The sequence below is a fragment of the Colius striatus genome, chromosome 14, assembly GCF_028858725.1.
Source record: "Colius striatus isolate bColStr4 chromosome 14, bColStr4.1.hap1, whole genome shotgun sequence".
Classification (NCBI taxonomy): domain Eukaryota; kingdom Metazoa; phylum Chordata; class Aves; order Coliiformes; family Coliidae; genus Colius; species Colius striatus.
In genome coordinates, this window is record NC_084772.1 from 12,845,909 (window position 1) to 12,870,870 (window position 24,962).

Sequence of the window (24,962 nt, forward strand, 5' to 3'; positions counted from 1 at the left end):
ATAAAGTCAGCTACAGTAAGCCACAGACAGAAGCAGAGCCAGACTGACAATGGAAGAATTCCCATCCTACTGGGCTACAGAGCGTTCTCTACACAATCGTTTAATGCCAACGTACATCAGCCTTTACGCTGAAAGAGATCCTTTAGAGAAATATTTTTAAATGCAAAGTTTGGGATATCTCTTTTTTCTATGGATAATACTCAAAGCGTATTTCTCTCTACAGACTTAGGTCTCTCGTGCTTAAAGTCTGTAACATGCCTGCGTGCTCTGCTGCTAACGGCGATTTAAAGAATTTGCTGTACCTACAGAATTGTATTATGGAGATCCTAGAGGGTATGACTAAAACTTGTTGAAATTAAGTTCTAAGAAAACATATAAATGCCGGTGATTGGTTAGGGCTTGGTTAAAGCCAAGAACAGGAGATGCTCACAGGTGTCTCTCATAGCCAATTGCCTCTAATAATAAACACACTGTGGAATCAAGTGCTTTGGAGGAAAATAATAACAACACATTAAAGATATTGCCAGACCAATAGGCAATAGCTCAATAGCTCTCTCAAAGCTAATTGTCCTGTATGAACAAAACCTGCAGGAAATCAGGTTGGATGTCACACTTAGGCAAAAGCAGCTGGCTGTATCTGCAACCAAAATGAACAGATGAAACACCAATCCTCTATGTTCTTCACCTAGGGATGCCCCTGCATTAAACTTACAGACCTAGGTTGCCACAGCCCTCTTTTAACTAGTTAAAATAATGCTGCAGCTAATTCACATCCAAAAAATTTACACTCTTAAAGTGTAAGTACCAGCATGGAAAAGAAAAAATTAATAAACAGGAAATAAAACTTTGTAAGAGTCTTTAACAAATAGCATTGTTTAAATACTTAAAGATGCTCCTCCTCTGAATTCACATCTTTATCCAATTTCTGTAGATAAAAACTTGATTTGTGTCACGGATAAGAGATTTTAAAACATAGAATAACAAGCAATCAAAAAATATTGTGTGAATTAAGACAAGATGTGAAACTATGTTATTCACTGAATTGCTAACACATTTTTCTAAGGAGAATGAAATATAAATAAAAATTCAGTGGTTTAATTTTCAATTATATGGTTGCTTTCTCAATATTTTTCCTCAAAATTTAACCAGGAAAACAATACCTTTATATATCTAAATAACAGAGAAGTAAAGATGTACTTCATATTTTATCAGTTACTAATAACTGTGCTATTGGTATGTGTATTCCAAGATAAAAACGTGTGTATTCCGAAGATACAGAAGACAGAAACGAATTTGTCTTAAAAACTGCAGTAGAGAAGATGTCTTCTTCAGAGTGTCTTTGATTTGGCTGGCTCAACCAATCTGCTATGGCCATTCAACCAGTTAAATACATTTCTATAATGATTTCACCATTTTAGGCTGCCTATCTGCAAGTTCTTACTGTCAACATGAATTACTCTGTATGCTGCAATTCCCCCATCAATTGAGACAAAGTATGACTGTTGTAGTGTTCTGTTAACATGACATGCTTCTCATGTATCTGTATTCCAAATGTCAAGATGATATGGCACAGCCAGCCAGAAGTGTTCTATTATCAGATCTAGAAGAACAATTCACACTAAAGCATAGGCTTCACAATAGGTAGGTAAAGCATTTTCTTTGATATGCAATCTCTAGTTTGGTGTCAATTCTGAACAACTTCTCCATGTTACGGTGTTTTCTATGCAACTGGAGTGTAAGCCGCTTAAAGAGGATTAATCTGACACAGCTTGATTTGTCTATTTTACGTGATGCTCATTCTAACCAGACGTAAGTCAGGTAGCTTTGTCTTGAGAAGGAGAGAGCAGAGAGGGTAGAAAAAGCTATTAATGACTTGCTTTTGGTTTTGTTTTTCTGGTATCAGAAATTCAGAATTCTTCAGAAAAGAGCTACTCAAATACACCAACTGAATGCTGAAGATAAAAATATACCTCTGGGAGCCTTACAAATATAATTTGTATACATTTTTTCTATATTATTTTTGCTAAGGTTTACATGATTAAGCACTTAATTTGAAAAGCAATGACTCTCAATATATAGTCAAACAAAATAACTCAGAAGAAAGTTAGAGATGATATGGTCTTTTTAAAAAATGACTTTGAAATGAGAAGACTTGCATTAAATTAATCATTTAAATAAGAAAAGTAAAAACTTAATTTTTTAGAATTTGTAGTTGGGAGAAATATTTTCACAAGAAGAAACACAGCTTTGTTAGTACAATTCAACAAACTTACCACAGCACTATGTAACACTTCGATAGTAAGGAGAGAAATATAGAAAATGATATTAAAGAGTAATTGGTTTTGATCACCACCAGGATAAATAGCTTAAAAGGCAACATATATAACCTTTTCAAATCCAGAAAATCCAGAAAATCCTTTTCCTGAATCCTTTTAAAATCCATTTTGTTTGAAATCCAGAAAACCTTGTATCTCAGTAGAGCTAGTGTAAAAAATGCTTTTGACATCAGACCAACCAGGATTTACTGCTCAACATAGACTGAAGAAGCTGAATTATGGATTACATCACAGTTTTTATATATGGCACTGTAGAAAAGAAAGCCCAATAGGTCACACTGACTTATTAATCACTATAGTTAAATACTGTAAGATCAACAAACAGGCCACAAAATAGATTTAGGTAGAGAGAGACTCCTAAAGACACTTGGAATGTTGGAATCTTCAGTACATATAAAGTAACTAAAAAGCATTAAAATATTGATTAAGCATTCTTAATTTTCATTAGTTACTGCAAAGTGATTACATGTCAAACTGAAATGCACAACATACACTGTATATAGATTTGATTATATAGAGATCAGAGTTGACTCCTGCCTACTAGTTTAAGACTTTATTCTGGACACTCTTCATTAAGGGCTTTCTAAAATAATGTATAATTATTGAAGTGATTTGGACACTGAAAAATGCTCAAAACTGAAAATTATGACCTGAGATGGAATCAGATCAGCTGTTGTAATTCTGTAAGCCACAGGACATGTCCCATTAAAGGTAAGCTCATCAAATAAATTAACAATACTAAGAAAGAACTACTTGAAGGTTTGGAGTCAAAGTATTTCTTTAAGTAAACAAAATAATTATTCTTCTGGATTCTCAATCAAGAAGACACTCAGATGTCAAATATTCCCAAAGATACAATTTTAATTTACAATTTCTTCCAACAGTGAAAACCTACTTTCTATTTTAATCTTCTTCTTCTGGAAGTTCTTCCATATTGGTTCTAAGTTACTTAAGGTATATTATGAAAAGAATACTTTATTGATTTTTTTTAAAAAAATTATTCTAACATCATTGGCAATTGTTATTCCTTTGACTACTTCCACAGCTGACAAAAATGCTGGGACCAGTACCTGCAGCTCATCATTAGCGAATTCGTTCTGTTACTTCATAAGATAAAAGCTACTCCAACAGCAGCATAAAATTAATCCCATCTCATTGTAATTACAGCTGAGGATAATAACTTTTGATAGAAAAATATTCCGGCAACATAAGTTTTACCAAAAGGCAACAGACTTTTGGTAAATGTTGTATTTAGGCTCTCAATATCCAGGGAAGAAAAAAAAAAAAGTTGCAAAGGCTGTAATTTGAAGCACAATTAAAGGAAGGAAGGGGAAACAATGCACTTATGAGAGAGTTAATTTTGGCTTTGGAGACAAGCACCAGGCATATTTTGCAGGTCCATCAAATGTAGTTCACTTTCTGCTTTATAAAGATGTTTCTTAAATAAAAAAAAAAAAAAATAACCTGTAAGAGCATAAAAATGAAAACAAATGAGAAGAAGAAAAAAAAGAGATTAAAGAAAGCCTGCTAGAAAGAGAAATGCAGGTGGCTTTTTTTATGGCTTGGGAAAAATGTATCACAGGCCAGTAATATGGCCTGGGAAAAAAATGCCCTCTGCCAACACCTCTCCTATAGATAAAGCTGGCTGCAGTGCTGCTGTCTTTTTGATCAAGAGAAGAAATCCCACGCCAATGACTGTTTCCCCTGACAGACTGCTTGTCCTTTTTAATGTTACATGAGAGCACCAGCCTGAATTTCCCTCCCCTCAGAGCTAGTACCACTACCACTGATTAGAGATGCTGGTCTGCCTAGGGGTACTCACTTCTTTGGCCAAGGCTGTTTAACCTGTTGTGCTCCTTTTACTCTCTACCTTCTCCTTTGGAGACAGAAACTTTGTATTTTTTATGGGTCTTACAGTATGCTCACTGTTCTAATAGAGCTTCCTCTAAATTGTTCAGTAATTGATCCATCATACAGGGGTTCTGCTCTTATTGTGCTCCTAGCTTTGAAAGAGACTGTCATGCTCAAAAAGACTGGAGAAATATCTCTTTATTGATAATTACAGCATGGGCCAACATTATTTCCATGCTGCTAAAGCATGGAAATCACTATTTAATGTACTTTCTACTTTCTCAAACACAGTTACAGAAAATCTCATCATTCTCTTCATTCATCTCCCTATACAACATTATAGTTCTTTGTCCTTTTGTTTGCAGAGATAATTATAATGCCAAGTTTATTACAAACAGAATAAGGAAGCAACAGCAAAACTAACAGTGGGAATAGGTCTATTGCACTACCTCCTTTACATAGCTAATCCATGGGCCCTGCTTAAAGCTCATCACAAACATGAGCTGAATTAAGATCTCCCAAAGTGGTTCAATGGTTTAGGAGGCCAACTCTTAAGGACTTGGCCTCTTAAATGACCTCAGGTTTCTATACACAATCTTTATACTTGTTTAACTTCATTTTAGTTAACTATGTGAAGTATGTGTGAGTGGATTCACTCATGCTTGGAAAAGTGCTGATATGAAGCTAACTTACCAGTTAGGGAAACTGCCCCGTGAAACTAACTCCAGATTGCCACAAAGCCATAACAGTTCAAAAAGGCACAAAAAGCGTAATGTTGTTATTCAAATCAGTGTAACTTCATATACACCAAAAAGTGAGATTTTGTTCCAAAGACAGAAGGAAAAGGTGGGAAAAAACCCCAGCTTCACTAAGTCATGAAGACACTTTATCACAACAGTTCCTCTAGACTGTAAAAGATTACCTTACGTTGTCGCCATTTTTCAACTTGTCTGCTTTTCTTTCTTTGACCATCTCTCCCATTGTCTATATTTCTTTAAAAAAAACCCCAAACAGTGTAAAAAAACATGCCAAGGTTGGGGAGCTGCGATTTGCAGTACTGCATGATGCCCTTCCCTTCCTATTGCAACTCCCCTGCAGCAACTGGCTGCAAGCCTGTAACTTGAAGGCAAGCAGTAACTAAGTAACTACGAAATAAGGAGTATACCACTAAAGTAAACAGTACCCTAGCTATAATTAGCTAGCACAGACAAGCTGCTGGTGGTAGATGTCTCTCCGAGTTCCCTCAGGCCCTCTCAAGCCCAACTCCCCCACAGAATCCCTTTAACCAGCATGCTCCTGTTTGACTCCAGGCAAAACAAAAACAAAAACCCCTTTTTTCCTAGTTGCTCACTAGAACAGAGTATGTAACAAAAGGAACATCAAGACAAAGATCCCACTATCAGATATTTATACTATATTATTTCTTTGAAAGCAAAATGCAGCCTGTAGTATTTGAGACACATTGGGAAACTCTGTAAACCTACATTTAACACACACTGATAGTCCCAAAGACTATTGTGGTCAAATGAGATGAGACTTCCAAAAAATACGCAATGTGCACATTTCTAGAATGAGAATCCTGTTTTTACCATTGAGAAAAGACAGAAAGAAAGCATTTCCTACATCAGGAATCACTTATGGATTAACAAACCCGAGTTCATAAAGTAGGAACACAGGAAGATTGACAGGAACACTGACATACACAGCAATCCAACAAAAGCTTATTGCATGTAATTAATGTTGTACACGAGGCATGTTGCTAACTTCAAACAAACTAACCACTGTGCTTAAAGTTAAGCATGTGCACATGTCCTTGCAGGTTTAGAGCTCAAATGCTTAACCTCCCGTGAATGTGGCCGAACAGGACGCATTTTACTCTCTTACAAAGAAAGGATGTGCAATATGCACTGTTCATGTAAACTTGTAAATAATTTTTAAAAGCTGAAAGGCTACTTTCAGCTCCAAGTTTAAATATTTGAGTCACACCTTTGAATTTTATCATCAGCAAATTTCAGCCAAATTCTGAAAGAGGAATGTGGACAGTAGGAGACTGGTCAATGTAAGTGAGGGAAGTGTGAACATTAATTTCCAAATTAAACAACTATTTGCTCAAAATACTATTAGAATACAGAACAGATCATAGGGACTAAAACCAGATCATGTTCATTGAACAGCAAAGTTCATCACAATAACTTTGCTTTCACCACAGACTACTGATTGTATGGACTTGATTCTAAAATTTGTGCACATATACATGTGAATAATATGCACACATGAAATACTCCCAAACTTTTAAAGAAACCATTCAGACTTACAGTACAATCTTGGAAGACTGGTATATAGTAAAAGGAAACCATGAGAGGCTTGTTTCATTCCTCTTTCTTTCAATTCAAACTATTTAAAATGAAGGGATAATTTTTTACTACACATAGTAAGACACCAAGTTCTGAATTAAAAGTTTATTGGTTGGGCTTTCTTTTTTTTTTATTTCAAGAACCTCTCCTTTTATTATAAACAGAATATGGTATATCAACATTCAACTGCAGCATAATGCATAGTGGATCCATTTAAAGAGCATCAATACAGAGCCTCCTGCAAGACTTTAGAAAGCTTGTACAGTTTCAAGAAACAAGAGCTTGTCTGATTATTCCAAATTGTTTTCTCTGTATCTTAAAAGAAACTATCAGATTTAATTGCTGAGTAAGAAGAGGTGCTCTGAAATAGTGAACACTTAACAGAAGCAGAGTTTAGATACAGTTGTTTGGCAAGTGGACATGGGCAACGGTTTGGTTCTACAATTTACATCAGGTAAAACAACAAAAAAAGTTTTGTTTCATACTTCTAGGTAAGGTGTTTACATTAGCAGCTGGCAACAGGACTCCCCTGAAGTTCAAGCCTGTTTGTCTACAGGCTCAGGGTAAACAAAAACCTTACCCTAATTGTCACTCTCTGCATTACCAATATATTACTTGGCTTCCTGTAAAGACACAATCTGAAATTATCAAAGACCGGGCATCCTAATACACTTGGCGTTCTTCAGGCTTTTTCAAAACCTTTGCCTTAGTAAAGGGCATTTTTAGACAAAAAGGAAAAAAAAAAAAAAAAGAGATTCCACAGAATTTCTCTGGCATTGAATGGGATAGAAGCAAGCAGAAAATTAATCTGTCTGATGACTCCTCTGATTATTCTAGAGAAGGATCAATTAAAAAGGAAACATCACCACTTTAAGATACAGGTCTAAATCTTTCCATGTGTATGTTGAAAAGTTACACCTTGTAAATTTTCTGGTCAGGTTTTAAAAATTATTTTCACTGACATCTAAAAATGTCATAGCACCTTGGGCCTTACCTTCTGAAGTGAATGGAAAGACTCAAGTCAATTTTGACAAACCTTCAGCTAAACTCTTTCAGACTTTTTTTTCCTCTTAGTCTTATTTATCAGTGGGTTTTATTTAGCCAGAAGAAAGAAAAATTCTGGAATTGTGTGTGTCAGAAAAACAGAGACTGCAAAACATATTTTATCTTTCAGTGTCTGAAAATCAGGAAAACAAATGGAGAAGACAATTGGAAATACAGAAAAATCCAAACCAAAACCAACCTCCAAACAAAAACTGAAAAGCAAGTCCACATACCCTCTGTCCCCACACAAAGAAGCTGCCTTTAGAAGAAGAAAAACAATACTCTTTCACAGTAACTGCAGCAGACCTCTGTAAGGATTGTCAAATAATGGATGAACTATTAACTACCCCAAAATCATTTTGCCAAGTTCTCAATTTTCCATGCTAATAAGCTGCACATACTATATTTATAAAGGATCCATAAATAAAAAGATAGTACTTAATATTACCACATCAATAAAATAATTTTCTTTTCTAAAATGCAGTATTTTTAAAGGTTTTTTTTAACCAAGAAGGATGATTTAAATAATAAAAAACCCTCTCCAAACACAATAAAACACTATTTAAGACTCCAGTAAGAAATCTTTGAAAAGCAGAGAAAGAAACGCTCTAATGGTCTCCTTCTGTGTGCTAAATCACACAGTCAGGTGGGATCAACTACTCTTTCCATCTCCAAATGAAGTAAAAATCAAATTTGTCTTGGCCAATAAGGGAAAATTATTAATATCAGTGAACGTCTGTCAGAGTACTTTGTGTTATATAGATCAAAGGAATACACATAGTATGCAAACCTGTTCTACTAGTAAAAAAGAATGTTTTTGCTGGCACAGAGCCACTTTCTATTTTCTTGCATTGCTGCCTGTTTTTTTCCTCCTGTCAACTGAGATCCATGCAAAATTGTTCTACCGCCTCCTTGACTCACTGTCTGTACTCTTGCCTGTTTGCAAGAGGCACGGGAATGTATTTCTATACATTCACTCCAAATTAGAATTATTAATCAGCAATGTAAACATAGCATTCTCCACCATCTTTCACGTCTTCCTACTTTTTACTGATAAGTCTGTAAAATGCATTAAAGAAATCTTTACAAATCTTCTTTTACTAATTAACCCCAGAAATCTTAAAAAATAGAAGTGTTCATCATGGGCTTTTGAAAACAAAGTTGGAAATATTTTTTGAAATGGAAGTTAATCATGGAGATGATTTATTTTTAAATCAGAATCTCATTTAAGAATGAGAAAAATAGGTGCAATTACCAATTAAAACATCTATACAGTCTTTCAAAAGACTGAATAGATAAACAATAGATAAACATTTTTTTGGTGGATTATTTTAATATTTGACTTTTGAAAACAAGAAGTAAAACAAGCCAGAGGAGCAGAAGCTTAATTTGAGATTTTCAAAGATTCATAAAGTAGTATGTATGTAATTCCATTAAAAATTCTAAGGAGAGACTCCTTAACTTTCTTCTGTCTCCTTGAAAATTCAAACCCATGTATGTAAGTGATAGTTTTGGGATACCTCAAATGAAATTATAACTGGCAGCAGCAGCGACATCCTACACCAAAAGAGGTCTGAGATAACCACTGCATTCTATCATGTCAGTGATACGCGGAGAAAAGAGTGCTTGAAAATGCAATGATACAATAAATCATAAAAATTCCTCCTGTTCTGCTGTTAGTCTACAGCTTTGAAAGCACTAAAACCCAGCTTTAACTTCTTGGACCATAAACACTTGCAAAAGGTGTTACGGTCTATTTTATCTGCTTTCATATAACTCAAACTTAACAAGTGTAAAGGATCTTTAGATTCCAGTGCTTTCTAAACATATCTTGACCACTTAAAACAAAAAGTAATTTATCAAGAGCCAACTATACAGTGTGAAGACCAAGCTGAGACTTGAGTTGTGGAACAAGTCATTCGAAGGATCTTTGAAAGAGGATGCCATAAAATTACTTTAGTTCCAAAAAGGTGAGGGAATAGCCTAAAGATTAGCTCCAAGCATGGCAATCCCCGACTGGTGTTTTTCTCCAAAATAAAAGACTATTCATTGGGTCTAATTCTTTCAGATCTGTCAGAAGCAGTTATGCCTCACAGTTATGTTGGCTGATTCAGGAACTAAATCTGCATGATACTTGTTGAGTAGACACCTTGGAGAGAACTCAATGCACAACCCTTCTGTAACAAAGGCAAAACAAAGGCAAAACACACTATATGTCTCTTTTTCTTTGAAAAAGAAAGAAAGGAAGGAAACAAGGTCAGGTTTTCCAAGAGACAGTCCTGTCAGAGTTTTTTATCATGTCTGACCCATTCCAAAGAGAAAATTACCTAGTATTCTGATTTCCTCTTAATATTGTTAAAATATTAACAAGAGATTTGAGGAATGATTGCAAGGCTTGTTGAAATGCCTATGGATAACCCAAGCATGAAGTGAGAATGCCAGCTGTGATGTGTGCAAACAATATAATCACATTCAGTCCTAGATAACTAATAGAAGACTGTAGTAAAACATACTTTTTTCCAACCATGCCACAGTCCCTAAGCATCTCCCAAATAATTATGAATTCATCCTTACATTTCTGCTTAGAAATTAGGAATTACTAGTAGTATAAAGATCTGATAGACAGGAATATTAAGTACATTTTCTGTGTCTGCATTTGGATGTCTCTGGTATAACACAGACTTCCAAGTCTCAAACCAGAACCTTAATTGTGTCTTTTACAAAGCCCTAGCACAACAACAGCTTTAAAATAGTCAAATTATACCATATGAAAGATTAATTTAATTTAAAAAATGTGGTGCCTCATATCCAAAATACATTTCACAATCACTTTAGTAATTAGCTTCTCTCTAACACAAAATATCACCATTTTAACTGTAGTTGTTTGGGGACTTTCCAGGTCTGCAAGAACATTATCTTTCTTGACTAATATAGTGTTTGGATATACTGGATGAGAAAACACACAAAGTCTCAGATCTCCCCTAAGCATTAGCCCAACATATGGTCCCACAAATTCTGGAAGATGGTGTTTGGGATAGTTTGCTCAATATTCTTAAGATGACTGCTCTTGCACTATATAATAAAGAAGGTTTTTTCTTATCCCTAAAATGACTGTCTTCAATAAGCAGTGATTCACTGAACTAGCCCTGAAGCTGCCTTTGGAAGCTCGGTATTCAAAAACCATCTGTGCCAGCAAGTACCAGGAGAGGGCTTTCACTTGATATTTAAACAAATTATACCCTCAGATATTTCAAACATATACTCTATATTTATGTATTTTGGGATACTAGCCATAGCTCTTGATGAAAAGCCAAATTATTTAATTATTATTCTTCTTAAACAGAGAAAAAATACCTGCACTTAACCTCTACACTTTAATTCTATAGTAAAAAATGAAGGACTTGGAAATATGCAAATTTTCATGCCACCTTAGCTCTACTCAAATATTTAACCTGTGATGCTATGTGGCCTTGTCTCCTGATTGTTAATGCCCTTCTTAAAGCTTTAACTCTTACAAATACCTGAAAATAACCATTTCACCAACAAAACCCATTCTTTAATCCTAATTTCTTAAAGTCTTAAAATTCCAAGAAAAAGATTGAAAATGGGAACTGAATAGAGTAAAAATCCAAAAGGTAAGCAAAAGCAACTCTGAATTTATTCTTTTTAATTTGATACTTAAAAACATTAACTAAAGAGCTTAAAGTGGTTGCTGTCTTCTGTCTCCTGCGTATGTCACCCCCTGCCTAGCTTTGCCATCCACTGCTACGTACCAACATAAGCATTAGCGGGACACACAGAAAATAAGAATTAGGCAGAACTGCTGTAATGCATAACATGGTTCAGGATTGTTAGATACCTAACTTGATACTCATGCATTAACTTGCAAAAAACAGTAACTTTTAAAGAGGCTTTCCAATAATTTTGTCTAGTATCATTATAAAAACCCGCAAAATTATGCAAATGCTATATTTTCAACTCTGTAAGGCAGAGAAGCTGAAATCTTGCAAAAGTATCTCTCCTTTCTTGCTACCCCTTCTCTTTCATTCTTGATCTAAACTGCATTATAATAATAAGCAGGCTGAATTACTGATGAGGTGCTGGCTGCTACTGAGGAAGCTATGTTCTTAGCAGATTATCTAAAATACAAGACAAGAAAGGTACTAAAAAGAAGGCAAATGAAGAGCAGGTGATCTCAAGTTTGCTGTCTCTGCCTTGTTGTAAGATCTTTTTCCAGAGCTCACTGGGCTCTAGGCCAAACTACTTCAGCAAGCTAAGCAGAAACTATGCATTTTTTATTGTTGTTAGATTAGTTTTCTGCCAATTTATCAATGGAAATGGGTTACCATGGTGTACAACAAGAGCCAGAGCCAATGAAAGGGAAGGGTCAGGAATGCACTACTAGAGGTTGGGATAGAGATCACAGTCAGACAAGCTCGGGATACTGTGTAATCGCAGTCTGAATCTAGCTACACATTTGATGGCAGTGTTATTTGGGGATGTCTAGCCCCTGCTCCTTCACTTCCCTGTAAAATGGTTTTCACATTTTTTGAAAAGGAATTTTTTATATGGCTGCATAGAGAAGCAAATCAAAGAACGTACAGGATGTAAAAATCCAAAACTACTAATTTTCCACCTCCCCAAATAAAAATAAACAACCAGAAGACAGAAGACCCAAATGATGGGTCTGGCCATGATAACTTAAGTTAATCCTGCCATCTGAAAAAAAAAAAATCCATTTAGCTATGGCTCAAAAACAAGCAAAGGAGTCCAAATAAACCCTGGCAATGTGAGAATAAGTTTAACAAAAACACTCTTGAACACAGTGCTGGTAGAAAAATATTGCAATTATGAGCACAAGCTTTTTCACATTTATAAAAATCTGTGTAAGAGCTATTTCTCTGTATACAACAGTACTTGATCACAGAAACACTAAGTCTTTCCATCAACATTTTCTCTTCAGCAAAATAACCATCACTGCTCCCTAAATTGACCTCCTGCTCAGATCAAAAGGGTATTATTAAAGTGATCCAATTTCCAAAGAGAAATTGTGAGCTGGTATTTCTGTTGAACCAAGCTGGACTGAAAGCCAATACTTCTCACTGAATAAAAATTGCCAGCACAACTAAGTAAAATACCAAACAAGTTGATTCAGAAAAGGAAAAAACATAACATGCAGTAGTGGGATGATTTGTAAATGATCTCTCTTTGGATCAGCAAACATGTAGAGTCCCAGTTGCAATAAAACTAGACATACATGTCAAAAAAAAGATTATTGAGGAAATCAGCAACTTCAATGATGCAAGCTGGATGTTTTGACAAAAAAAAGGAGCAGGCCAAGAAAGCCCTTTCCAAGTCAGACCTTGCAAAAAGAGATTATCAGTAGCAAGGATTTAAGAAGCTTAGAAATTGCTCACAGGAAGCAGAGGGTCACAGACCATAGTGGAAGTCAGATTTCTGATGGTGGAATTGGGCTAAGCTCACGTTAGTAAGACAGCACACAGTATTATTATACTTTTTGTGTTGCATATAATCTCCAGAAATCCAAAGAAAAATCAGACAGTCTTAGACAACCAATGTATATTTTCTGCATCTGAAACATTTCTGAGGAGTTGAGTTCATTTCTGCACAGTAGCCCTAATAAGTAAAGAGCCAATCTGCATGACACCGCTCCTGCAATACTTTACATCCTATCCCCAGAAAAGACACTGAATAATCCAGATACAGTATGCAAGTCCTTGAAATCAGTTTGGAGCCAGGCACCAATGTGAGTTGGCCAGGATGGTCAGAAGCTAGGAGAAGATGATGCAATTCAGTCAGAACTGGCAGAAGAGCTGCACAATTCTGACTCCAGGAAATCCATGCATCAACAAAACCTTCAAGGATAATTCATCAAATAGCACAGAATTTAGCAAAATTTGGACTAGGGGAGCAACAAAAGGAAGCAAAAATTTCCAAAAGTCTTTGAAATTTGTCACAGATCTTTATCTTCCCTTAAAGTATAAGGAGGGTAAGAAGCTTGCAGAGAGCGGGAAGCTGTTCACCCTAAGTCATTCAGATATACAGCTCTGAATAAAATGTTTTACTGAAGGTGATCAAAGTTTGGTTCCTAAAACTATAACAGCTTAAAAAAGAAGATAATTCGTTTTAAAAAGGGAAATCAACTACAAAAAAATAATTCTAGAAAATATTCCTCTAGTCAAGTGAAGCCAAGCAAGGAATGTGTTAAAATCTGAAGGGATATGTGTTTAGAAGGTTCAAATTACTGTAAAATTAATCTTCTGTGAAAGCCAAAGCCACCACTATCCAGTTAAGCTTCTAATGAAAGCTTCTTTTGGTCTGTTACTGCAGGACTTCTTATACAGGTGCATATGAAGGAGAACAGAACTCTTTACCAAATCTAAGACAAGAAAGGAGACTGAAAGGAAGGGAATGTAATAGGACAACACAAAACCCAAGAAGCTCCCTCAAGTCTATGAAGTCATAAGTCAACTTTAAAATATAAACAAGAGTCACTTCCATTCCTAGATCATCTAATTCCTTAGCACATGAAAGAAACGAGAAGTTAGATCAAAACTATCCAAAAGAGAAAACAAAAAGGCCTTTGGAAATGCCTGGCACTTAGTCAAATGTCTGAGCCAAAACTCTTAGTCAGTTATTCAAAACAAAATGTTTGCATTTTCCTCAGAATAGACATTTAATACAGAGAATTATTTTGATTCCTATTGTGTAGGCATATGTAGAAGAAACAAAACTATATTTGTACTTAGCAGCACAGTACTCTTACAGAGTTATTCAGGGTAATGCAACCATGTTACCATAGTTCTTCACCTTCACTAATATATAACCATGCTTTCTGCATTCCACTGTGTAGTGTAGCTCCTTCTCCATTTAAGGTAACAACATGCTAACAAATATGATTCTGCTACTAGAGCACAGTCTGTGTATTAAAATTGCATACATTTAGCATGATTACAAACTCAGCTTTACAGTTGTGGGAGACAACCAGATATTTTGTTAAAAGTTTTCATGCATATTTGTCACAAAACCACAGATTCTGGTATTACTGTAAGCTCTCGGTCCAAACTGCAAGTAAAGGCTAGTTATGTTTTTCCAGATATTTCTTCATGTCCTAATCCTTTTTCCATTTTCCTTTGCAATATTATGAGGAAGAGAAAACCAATATAAAGGCAGCGAGGAGTTTAAGGGAGACATCTATACTTGACATTTAACTTCTTTTAAGGTTATAAATTATCTGTTTAAAATACAACTAAAATGTCATTTTAACTCTGATAAAATAAACTGGACTCTCAGTCCTAATTCAGTAATTTGCACCACTTTTTCCAAGTTACACAGTTCAATGAAAATATCACCATGTAGCATCTTAAGTTATTCCTACTAGGTTTTGACATAATAATTGCTGTTATTCTGTCTACAGACATATGTACCTCTCCTCCTACGGTAAGCAGTCCAGGTGAATCAAGCTTCCGTTTCTTCCGGGGACCAATAGCTGCCAATGCAGTTAGATTGGCATCCCTCTGCCTCATTTGTGCAAGTTCTTGTTGCTGCATCTGTTAGAGAGAAAAAAAAACTCTGTTTAGTTTTTATTCCATTGTAATTTCAAAAAGTTTTTCTCAGACGTGTGAGCATGAGGTAGCAGTCACACATCAGCAATCCCTAACAGCATTTGCCGTTCCTAGAAACACCACTTGAGCAGTTTAAGCATGCAGCCTTGCAGTAAAATAATAATGAAGATATAGAAGTTCTTCTAACTTTCTATGGGATTTCTGCTTCCAAATACATCAACTGTTTTTGAAAACTCCAGCCTTAGCCAGTAGTACTACTTACTAACTACACATCTCTAGTTTAAGATTGATACAAAGACTGTAAATACCAATTAAAATCCTCAAAAAAATCTCAAACATTTTCTTTCATTTTGGATTTACTCTGAATATTTCAAATGTACTTGATATTTGCTTCCAAATAAAAAGTAAATCACATCTAATTTAATAAAACACCTCTATCTAGATGTTAGCAGATGTTAATGCTTTCATAAAAAGCCTACAAACTGAATTTACAATGGCATTCTAGCATTTAAGTAACAACATATTTGACTACTTTGAGACAAAAAACCCCAACTTGTCAGCTGCATGACATAATGTGGCATTCTACAGAAAATAAAATTCTCTGGCCACCACGTGATGAAGAGGTCAGACAGCATATTCATTATAAACTGTATAATCCTTTTACAGAGTTAACTGTAAGAGAATACTCCCATGATCAATATTACTTTCATAAATACTCTGATCACCACAGCAGCATATGATTTTTATTAGACCAAAGCATTCATAGCTCTTAGTAATCAATTAATTTCAGAACTTTACATTTGCAAAATCCTTCAATAAATTCGAAGGAAGTGTTTGTTTTCTAATCCCACTGATGTCATACTTGTTCCCATTTCAACAGGAGCACAGAAAACACTACCCGAAGAGATTCAGTAGTGGTAGTAAAACCATTATATGATACAGGCACAATTCTTCATTAAAATAAAACTGAACTTACAAAACTTGTGCCTAGAAAAAGCAGGTCCGCTTCCTGCATCCAATTAAGTGCATTTTTCAGTTTTATTAATTTAGCAATGCAACATATTACCATGCTCTTCAGAAAAAGCAAGTTCAGTACATTTAGAGTTTGAAAACCCATTTTTCACATTTTTATGCTATATATTTTGCAACTTCAGTTAGTATCATAACTTCAATACAACATTACCTACAAATACACATCTAATTTCTCCACAGGATAAAAGAATTTCCTAAATACAAAAAAGAAATGTGGAAAAATATCTAAATAATAGTGCAAAGGTCTATACATACTTCTCTTTGCCAACTCATATTAGGTTTTTAGCTCAAATATCTTTGGCTCTCTTCCAGATTAAATGCCAGTTAGACAGACCTGCCCGCTTACCCTTTCAAGGCAGATAGCAACAGTGGTGAGCTCTAATCATTTACAAAGGTCATGATCGGAAGCTAGCCCGTAAGCAGTCATTTAAAATTCGATTGATCCCTATTTGTAGTCAGGGAAAGAAAATGGACATTTCAGCTGTATTGTAATTATGAGGCTTCGAGGCAACTGTAAATAGATGTGCAAATCCAGATACCGGCAAATACCTTAGAGAAGAAATTATTACTATAGTATAACATATATCCAGGAAAGGTTGAAGATAAAACTGCATATAAAAAAAGATCAATCATCTTTCTGCTAATTTGCCATGCTTGCCAGCCTATAAGGGTTATCACAATTATCAGAAGTCTGATGAATATTTAAGTGAGGGCCAACTGGCTTAGAGAGATCTCAAATAAAGTTGTGAAGTGAATGGCTTCACAGAATAAGAAACTTTGCACTGGAGTAAGTATTCATTTCCTGGGAGGTGCAGGTCAGAAATATAGTCTGATAGATAACTGGTATCCTGAAAAGGTTATTATATGAGTATCTCATCCGAAGTTCCCATTTTCAAACCAACAGTAAGCTAATACCTACTTAGCTCTTTGTACCTGTACTGCAATATACAGTGATTGCTTCAGCGTGCAATATAAGCACATACTGCCTCTGAAAAGTTGCTCTAAGAACTCTAATTTTTGTTGGTTTTTTTTAATTTTTGCACATGCAAACTGTAAAGCAAAACATGCCATTTCTCTAAATCCCACACAGTGCTACAAAGCTGCCATCACTTCAAAACCTGTAAAGTGTCTGTTTTACCAAGAAAACATGGAACAGATTCGAGAGTTTGCAGAAGGGTTTGCACTCATGTATTCCTCAGGTTCTTTGTCCTTTTTTATTCAGTAAGAAGAGCATCCCACAGCACCCTCACAGGAAAGCTCAGGTAGTGTGCCCTGGTTGAGTGGGCGGTGAGGTGGATTGAGAGTTGGCTGAATGACAGAGCCCAGAGGGTGGTGATCAATGACACCAAGTCAAATTGGAGGCCTGTGGCCAGGGAGTTCCACAGGGATCAGTTCTGGGGCCAGTCTTACTCAACATCCTCATCAACTACCTGGATGAGGGGACAAGTTTGCTGATGACACCAAACTGGGAAGACTGACTCACCAGACGCTGTACTGCTATTCAGCGGGATCTCAACCAGCTTGAGAGTTCGGAAGAGAGGAACCTCATGACGTTCAACAAGGACAAGTGCAGACTCCTGCACCTTGGGAGGAACAATCACATGTACCAATACAGGCTAGGGGTGATCTGCTGAAGAGCAGCTCTGCAGAGAGGGACGTGGAGCTCTGATCAACAGTAAACTAACCATGAGACAGCAATGTGCCCTCGTGGCCACGAAGGCCAATGGTATCCTGGGATGCATGAAGAAGAGTGTGGTCAACAGGTCAAGAGAGGTTCTGCTCCCCCTCTACTCTGCCCTGGTGAGGTCTCATCTGGAGTACTGTGTCCAGTTCTGGGCTCTCAAGTTCAAGAGAGGCTGGGAACTGTTGGAGAGAGTCCAGGAAAGGGCTACCAAGATGATGAGGGCACTGGAACATTTTTCTTAGATGGAAAGACTGTGAGACCTGGGGCTGTTTAGCCTGGAGAAGATTGAGAGGGCAGCTTATCAATGTTTATAAACCTAAAGGGTGGGTATCAAGAGGATGGGGCCAGTCTTTTTTCTGTGGTACCCTGTCACAGGACAAACGGTAACAGACACAAGCTGGAACACAGGAAATTCTGCTTGAAAATGAGGAGAAACTTTGCAGTGAGGGTCAGGGAGCCCTGGCACAGGCTGCCCAGGGAGGGTATTCAGTCTCTTCTGAAGGTTTTCAAATCTGCCTGGACAGGTCCTGTGTGACTTGATCTAGGTATAAAAACTCCAGACAAAACAACAATGCAGTTTCTGGTATTGGTTTTAACAGTACACACCTTGGCATACTACAATAGAAAAGAACAACCTTCTTATACAAACCTCAATGAATGTTGGTCAAAAAATACCAACGCATGTATCATCACATCAGTAAGATGACAGTATCCCTGATATTTTACTAAATAAGGGCTGAAGCACTGAAAAACTTGAAAGGTATTACACTAGACAAATTCTCACCAATCTTTTAAAAATAATTCTCACTGGAGTTGCTTTTTGTTTTCAAGGCTCATCTCAAGGCAAAGGATCATAAAATTACATTTAAAAATAATCAAAATAATTACGATTCTGATACTGATTAGCAACAGAGGCCTTCATCTTGCAATGGTTAGTGTACTCAGTTCAGTTGGCTGAAGGGAATATTTTTGCATACTCACTGTTAACTATCAATGTGATTACAAGAAAACATCCCTGTAGCTTATAGATACTTACTAAAGAGACGTTTGACAAGATTCCTGGATGTTATTTAACAGCCCAGAACAGACTAACCACCATTGTTGGCTTCTCCATACCTCTATTCCAACTTCCTTTTCTTCCCATCTCCAAATCACAAACTTCTGGATCTTCATACTCTACATGAGATTATGTATACCAGTCTCTTCCCTACTCATCAAAAATAGTAACCCTCATCATAATCTTTGTTTAAAGAAAGCAGTATCTTGGCTTCAGTTCAAAAGAAATGAACACTATACCTCTTATAAAGACTTATAAAGTAACAAAGCAGTCTGTTATTACAATACCAGCTTCTAACTAAGCCCGTTAATAATTACTAGATATGTAAACAAATAAAGTACCTGTTAGTATCTATACATCCAGATAAAGGAAATACATTTCCCGTTAATTCACATGATTTAGCAGAAATTAATCTGACTACATCAACCAAAAAGATGCAACTGTTTGATAGCCAGATTAATTCACACTGGACTGCTGAGGCAGTATCAGTCATTAACTTGCCTTCACCACAAATAATATGGATATATTTATCAATAGCATATTAAAATTTCTGACATCTAGGAAGCAAGCAAAGCTTCATTCAGAATCACACTAATCAACAACAATTACCTTTTTTGAAAGTCAAAATACTTATCTAAACCACAGAAAAATATCCCAACATGTTATACAATAAAAAGGCTTACAAGTAAGATGCTGTTCCTTGCTCCTTATCTGATCCAAATTTATTTTTAGCATTTCATTTGCTTACTGAGGGCTATTTCATTACTGAATGATGATTTTACCTTAAAGAGATCCTTTTGATGAAAAGTATAAGAATTAAGCAACGATATTATTTTACACAATGAAATTTTCTTCTTTGTGACAGTGGCATAACATTAAAACCACAGAAAGCACACTACTTCAGTACTTTATTAAAGCTAACAACAGAGGCTCTAAAACTTCAGTTTGTTTTCCTTAGATCGTTATTTATGATATTTAGATATTTCAGAAAGAAGTGCCACAAGCCATATGCCACAAGGAAGACAGCCATACATCTATCCGAAGTATCAACTTCAGATTTTACTATCTAGATTAAATAATTTCAAAAAACCAAGAAGGCACTTACTCATGGTGTACTTTTGCATGTTGTAAATAATTCTGCAATGGAAACAAAGCATTTCATGCCTTTCTCATTTTCAGCCTTTCATAGAATGGCAGTCCTGCACTACAAGCCATTGCGAGAACAGTCACTGAGATAAATGAATATATGGTGTCAATATCTGTTCTGTGATTTTTTTTCTGCTTAGATTTCTACTTCCACCTGCAGCTGTGGCAGTCCACACAACTGCAAGAAACCACCTGTTGCACAAATTACTATAATTTACTTTTCAGTTTTAAGAAAATCCTCCATCCATTACTGTAACTAGATGAATCTCACTTGAATCCATAGGAAAAGGGAACATCAAACAGCAAATGAAGCACTGCACTATTCATTGCTAAGAGAGGAGTTGTTTAAAATCATGAGCAAAAAAGCATCTTGAAAAGAAGGCCAAATGTGCTTCAAATGGAGAGCAAAATCTAATCAAATCGAAAACAGATTTCTTTAAAGCAAAGGTGTAGATGAAATATGAGTCTAAGCTGAAGCTGCTATGTACTGTACTAAGAAATTTCCTTTGCTATGATCAGACAGTAAAAGGATGACTGGAACTCTTAACAGTTAAATTCCACATATAAACACGTTTCAAAATAAAAGGGAGAAGAAGTGGCATCACATGAGAGAGAAAAAGGTCAAGGAGGTGTTTCTCTACCTATAGGCAGAAACCACAGATGTTTTCTGGCCTGGAAGGAAAATAATCCAGTGACAGAGACACAGAGAAGGCCATGAAGAATAAAAAGCTTGAGGAAGTAGTCAAGTATGTTTAAATACTGTCAATACAGGATTTGATATGGGAATAGAAACTGAATTGTAGAAGTAAGTTTCTGTAGTCACAGAATCTCAGCCCATAAAGAATTAGATTTTGGCTACTTACGATTCCCAAAACAGTTCAGAAATGCCACCTAAGAAGAAGCAGCAAAGAGGACAGAGAAAAGGCTAACAGCACAACAGAAGCTACAAATATTGACAGACCGTAAACCACAATCAGGAATGAAGACAGCCAGGAATGAACACCAAGCAGGAAATTGGCAACAGTGAGCGCTAAGCAGCAGAAATGTTTGATGAAAGCAAGATCATATAAACAATGATTTAAGCATTGATTTCTAGACAATAGGCATCAATGGAGATCCCTCCTAATTCTGTTTGCGATGGATGGTTTAATTCCTGATAACAGGGTCATATACTGGCAAAAGCTTGTCTTAATTGATGGCTCTGCAACATATATCTATCAGCCTCAGACAGTGATTACACCCCCTGGAAAAACATCTTTTTTGCTGAGGAGAGCCTGAAATGTGGAACCATTACACATGTCCTAAGATGTCCAAAACAGAAGGTGCAATTAAAAAATGAAACTCATTAAAAATGCTGGCAGTAACCTCTGCAAGTCCAGGACAATGATCAAGAAGGATCGGTACATCAGTGAACTTCAGAGAGATAGAGTCTTGAAAAACAGGTAATGTCTGCAGAATGCCCATGCTCCCATCTCTCTTTTGCACTGCTTAAGTCTCTAAAGGTCAGCACAGCTAGAGTCATAGCATGCTGGCTGGTAAGAAACTAGTCCAAGATAGTTAAAGAAGTGGGACTGCAACAATGCAATGCCAGAAAAGTTTTATATGTATAACAGCAAATCATGTGCTGAAGACATTCTGTGAGACTTTTGAACAGTCACAGCTCTGACAAACTATATCTGATTTTCTCCGATAAAGCTGGATACTACTTCTCCACAAGTGTTCTCCCACAATTCAGTAAAAGCTCCAATCATCACCTGCAACGGCTGTACATCTGTTTGAAGTAGATCAAGATCTTACATTACAAAAAAAGGTGTGTGTTGGGTTTCTTCTTTCCTTCCCCCACCTGCCTTCTTTTTTCTTTCATACCCACTTTTAACAACAGTAGAAAATTATTGCATAGTGTTTGAAAAAAATCACCTTGGGCAATGACTAAACTGGGAACATTTCAGCCCCCACAATGAATGTTTCTCAAAATAATGAGCATCTGAACACAGTCCTGGAACCTGAACTGGAATACTTTTGACCAAGTGTCTTTCCTACAATAGACATTCATGTTTATTATGTCTAATTTCATTACGCTTTAGAAGTTTACTCCAATTTTCCATTAACATTTGCCCCATTACTTTCAGCACAATATATGTCAAACTTGTGATACAGAAAATGCCAGATGCATCCTGCCTTTCATGTCTGTTTTTCCCTCAAAAAAAAGTCCTTCATTGTAATTTTCTCCAGTCATGTACACTACCTAGTTAAATGCGATTTTTAAAATAATTATCAGTAAAATTACAATTTTCTCCTTACTACTCAAGGCCACGTATTGTCTGAACTGATTCTTAGATGTATTCATAGTCACTGGTTTAATTTTTCTTGGAAGTCTCCTTAAAAGCTTACAGCTCACAAAAAATCAAAAGCACAAAGAGTTTTGAGGGTTTTTTAAAAGTCAAAGTTTTTAACGTACTTGGTCACTAGTACTGTTTTATTTCCAAATAATTTTAAGTTCCTGTCCCATTAGTCCCTTCAATCAACTACTGCCCTTTGTGGGTATTTATGAACATCTTATCATTAATTCTGTATATTCTTTAATGGTTGCCTTTTTAATTTCCCAAATACAAGGCACTATTTTAGTTTAACTTAAAACTATTTCTTTCTGCAACTGTCCAACCATTTCTTAAGCTATGTATTCCTATCTATAGTATAGTATAGTGAATACTCTTTTTAGAAAAATATGAATGAGTTCTACAGCAATGGGTTTGTCCTTCCAGTAACCTTAATCATTACATTTCTTCACTCCTCAAAATTGGTTATTGGAGCATCAGCACAATTTGTCTGGTTTTGGTTTATTCCTCAAACAACTTATTTCCAGTAGCATAGTTCCAGGCTCTTCTATATTAAGCTAGAGACATCCCTATTAAGCCTTGGTGTTTGTTTAGGTACCCATAATGGTGTTTGGTAGATCTGCTGAGCCAAACACAGATCATTTGAGCAAAGGGTTTCTGAGGCACAGATAAGTATCAGGATTAGAATTACTAGAGCTGGCAGGTTTTTTGAGATACTAGAAAATTACTTGCACTAAGATCAGAAGAAGTTCTGAAAAGAAATCCCTAAGATCTGTTATTTTGGTTTTTTGTTATTGATCTTACTTTTACTATTTTAGAGCAGTGCAACAATGGACAATTATATGTCTTCTCAAAATGTTCTTCAGAGGAAATGAGATATACAGTCAAAAACACTGATGGCTTGCTCACAGGCTCCTGAAGTCAGGTGCAAGTAACAGACGAATATCCTCATTATTGGGGCACTGGTGAGACTGGCTAAGATCTTTCCTCAGGCCCTTTGTTAATCTAAGTGGTGATTTACTATCCTCCCAAGATTTGTAGGATGTCCTCCTTTCCCCCTGAAGTAAGATACTATGTGAGGGCTCCAAAACCAATGCTTTAACAATGATTAGGGAATATAAAATACAGTGAAAACCTGTATGAAAGACAGTTGTGACCGGAGTTAACAAACTAGAGTTACAAAGAGCATTAGTTAGAGAGATCTGACAGAAATGTTGGAAGAACGGGAGGTCACTCAGCTAAGTGGGGAAATACATTTAACTTGTTTTGAAATCATGCACTGGAAATTATGAGGATCACATGAACCTCACAACCAAACTTTCTATCAGTTCCCCACGCTTACAGCCAGAATGCATGCATAGTAACCCCCAGCACCTGAACTCAGTGTTAAACTCAGTGTTGTACTTAGAACATGCATCAACTGCTTTATTTTTCAGATGGTGAAGTATTCCTCAAACAAATATTTCTGAGAACACTCTTGAAAGAATTTTTCAGCGCATGGCCTTTTGTTACTTTTATTTCTATTCTATCTCTGTCACACACCTGAAATCTGAAATAAGAACCAGTACACCAGAACTGTACCAAAACCATAGGGAAAGTATATTTTTGGTTAGTATAATGGAGTCAGCTTAAGATGAAGGTACACAGGAAGACCTCAGCCTCATGGAAATGAAGAGTGACACAATGTCATACCATAATATCCCAAGTCAGCCTGAAGCATTTTCCCTATTTTTTCCAAATAAATATTACTATTTTTTGGTAGAATTTCTGTGCCTGTACACTGTTACCACAAATCTTCAGAACAGCAGAAATTTTAAGCGCATTTAAAATAGCAGTTAATCAGAAATTCTGGTAAGAGGCTTTATTAACTAGATTATTCCAAAAGAAAATGCCCAGATTTTGATACCAGTCCTCCAGCATTCTTATGGGAAATCTGCATCTTGAAACTGCCAGCCTCATTTGAGGAAATGAGGCAAATGTAGCAATCTACTAAAAATCATTTGGCTGTAATAAGTAATTTTAATCAAATAGTTAGAGAGAATGGCATTGAAGTTAATTTCTGAAATGTCATAAACAGATGGGAAATGTGTAGTGTAGAGACTGGTTCTGCACTTTTAACGCAATATCCTTCTTTTGCAGTCTGGATTGTGGTTTGATCAAGTCTAAGTGACATGACAAAAACAATTTTAATTTATTCTGAAACTACATTCAAGTAAAGAATACACAATATAGGGAGTTTGCTACTCTTTTCAGAAGTGAGATTTGAGGCAGAGCATACCGGGAACAAAAATAGCCAGACGCCCACCTTCTTCTCCCCTTAAAAGTTGTGGGGGTAGTACTGGTGGTTCACTTGCAAAATGGAAGTTCCACTGGGGATGCAAAACAAGCTCAAAATTTAAATAATCTACATTTTTTCTATTTTGGATTTAACTATAGCAAAATCGCTGCCGCTCATTTCTCCCGTAGATCAAGGGAACAACATACCACAGTGTGGGGACAAAATATTTCAAGCAATTTTTCATACACTGACAAGTAG

General features: G+C 36.1%; 1 protein-coding gene across 2 annotated transcripts in view; it reads right to left on the minus strand.

Annotated features, from left to right (window-relative positions):
* Positions 1-24,962, minus strand: part of LOC133626787 (transcription initiation factor TFIID subunit 4-like) — a 142,794-nt gene that overhangs the window by 29,947 nt on the left and 87,885 nt on the right. For both annotated transcript variants that reach the window (XM_062007904.1, XM_062007903.1), the window contains exon 14: positions 15,034-15,156. In XM_062007904.1, the coding sequence (XP_061863888.1) occupies positions 15,034-15,156 (123 nt within the window). The remainder of the gene's footprint in view (positions 1-15,033; positions 15,157-24,962) is intronic.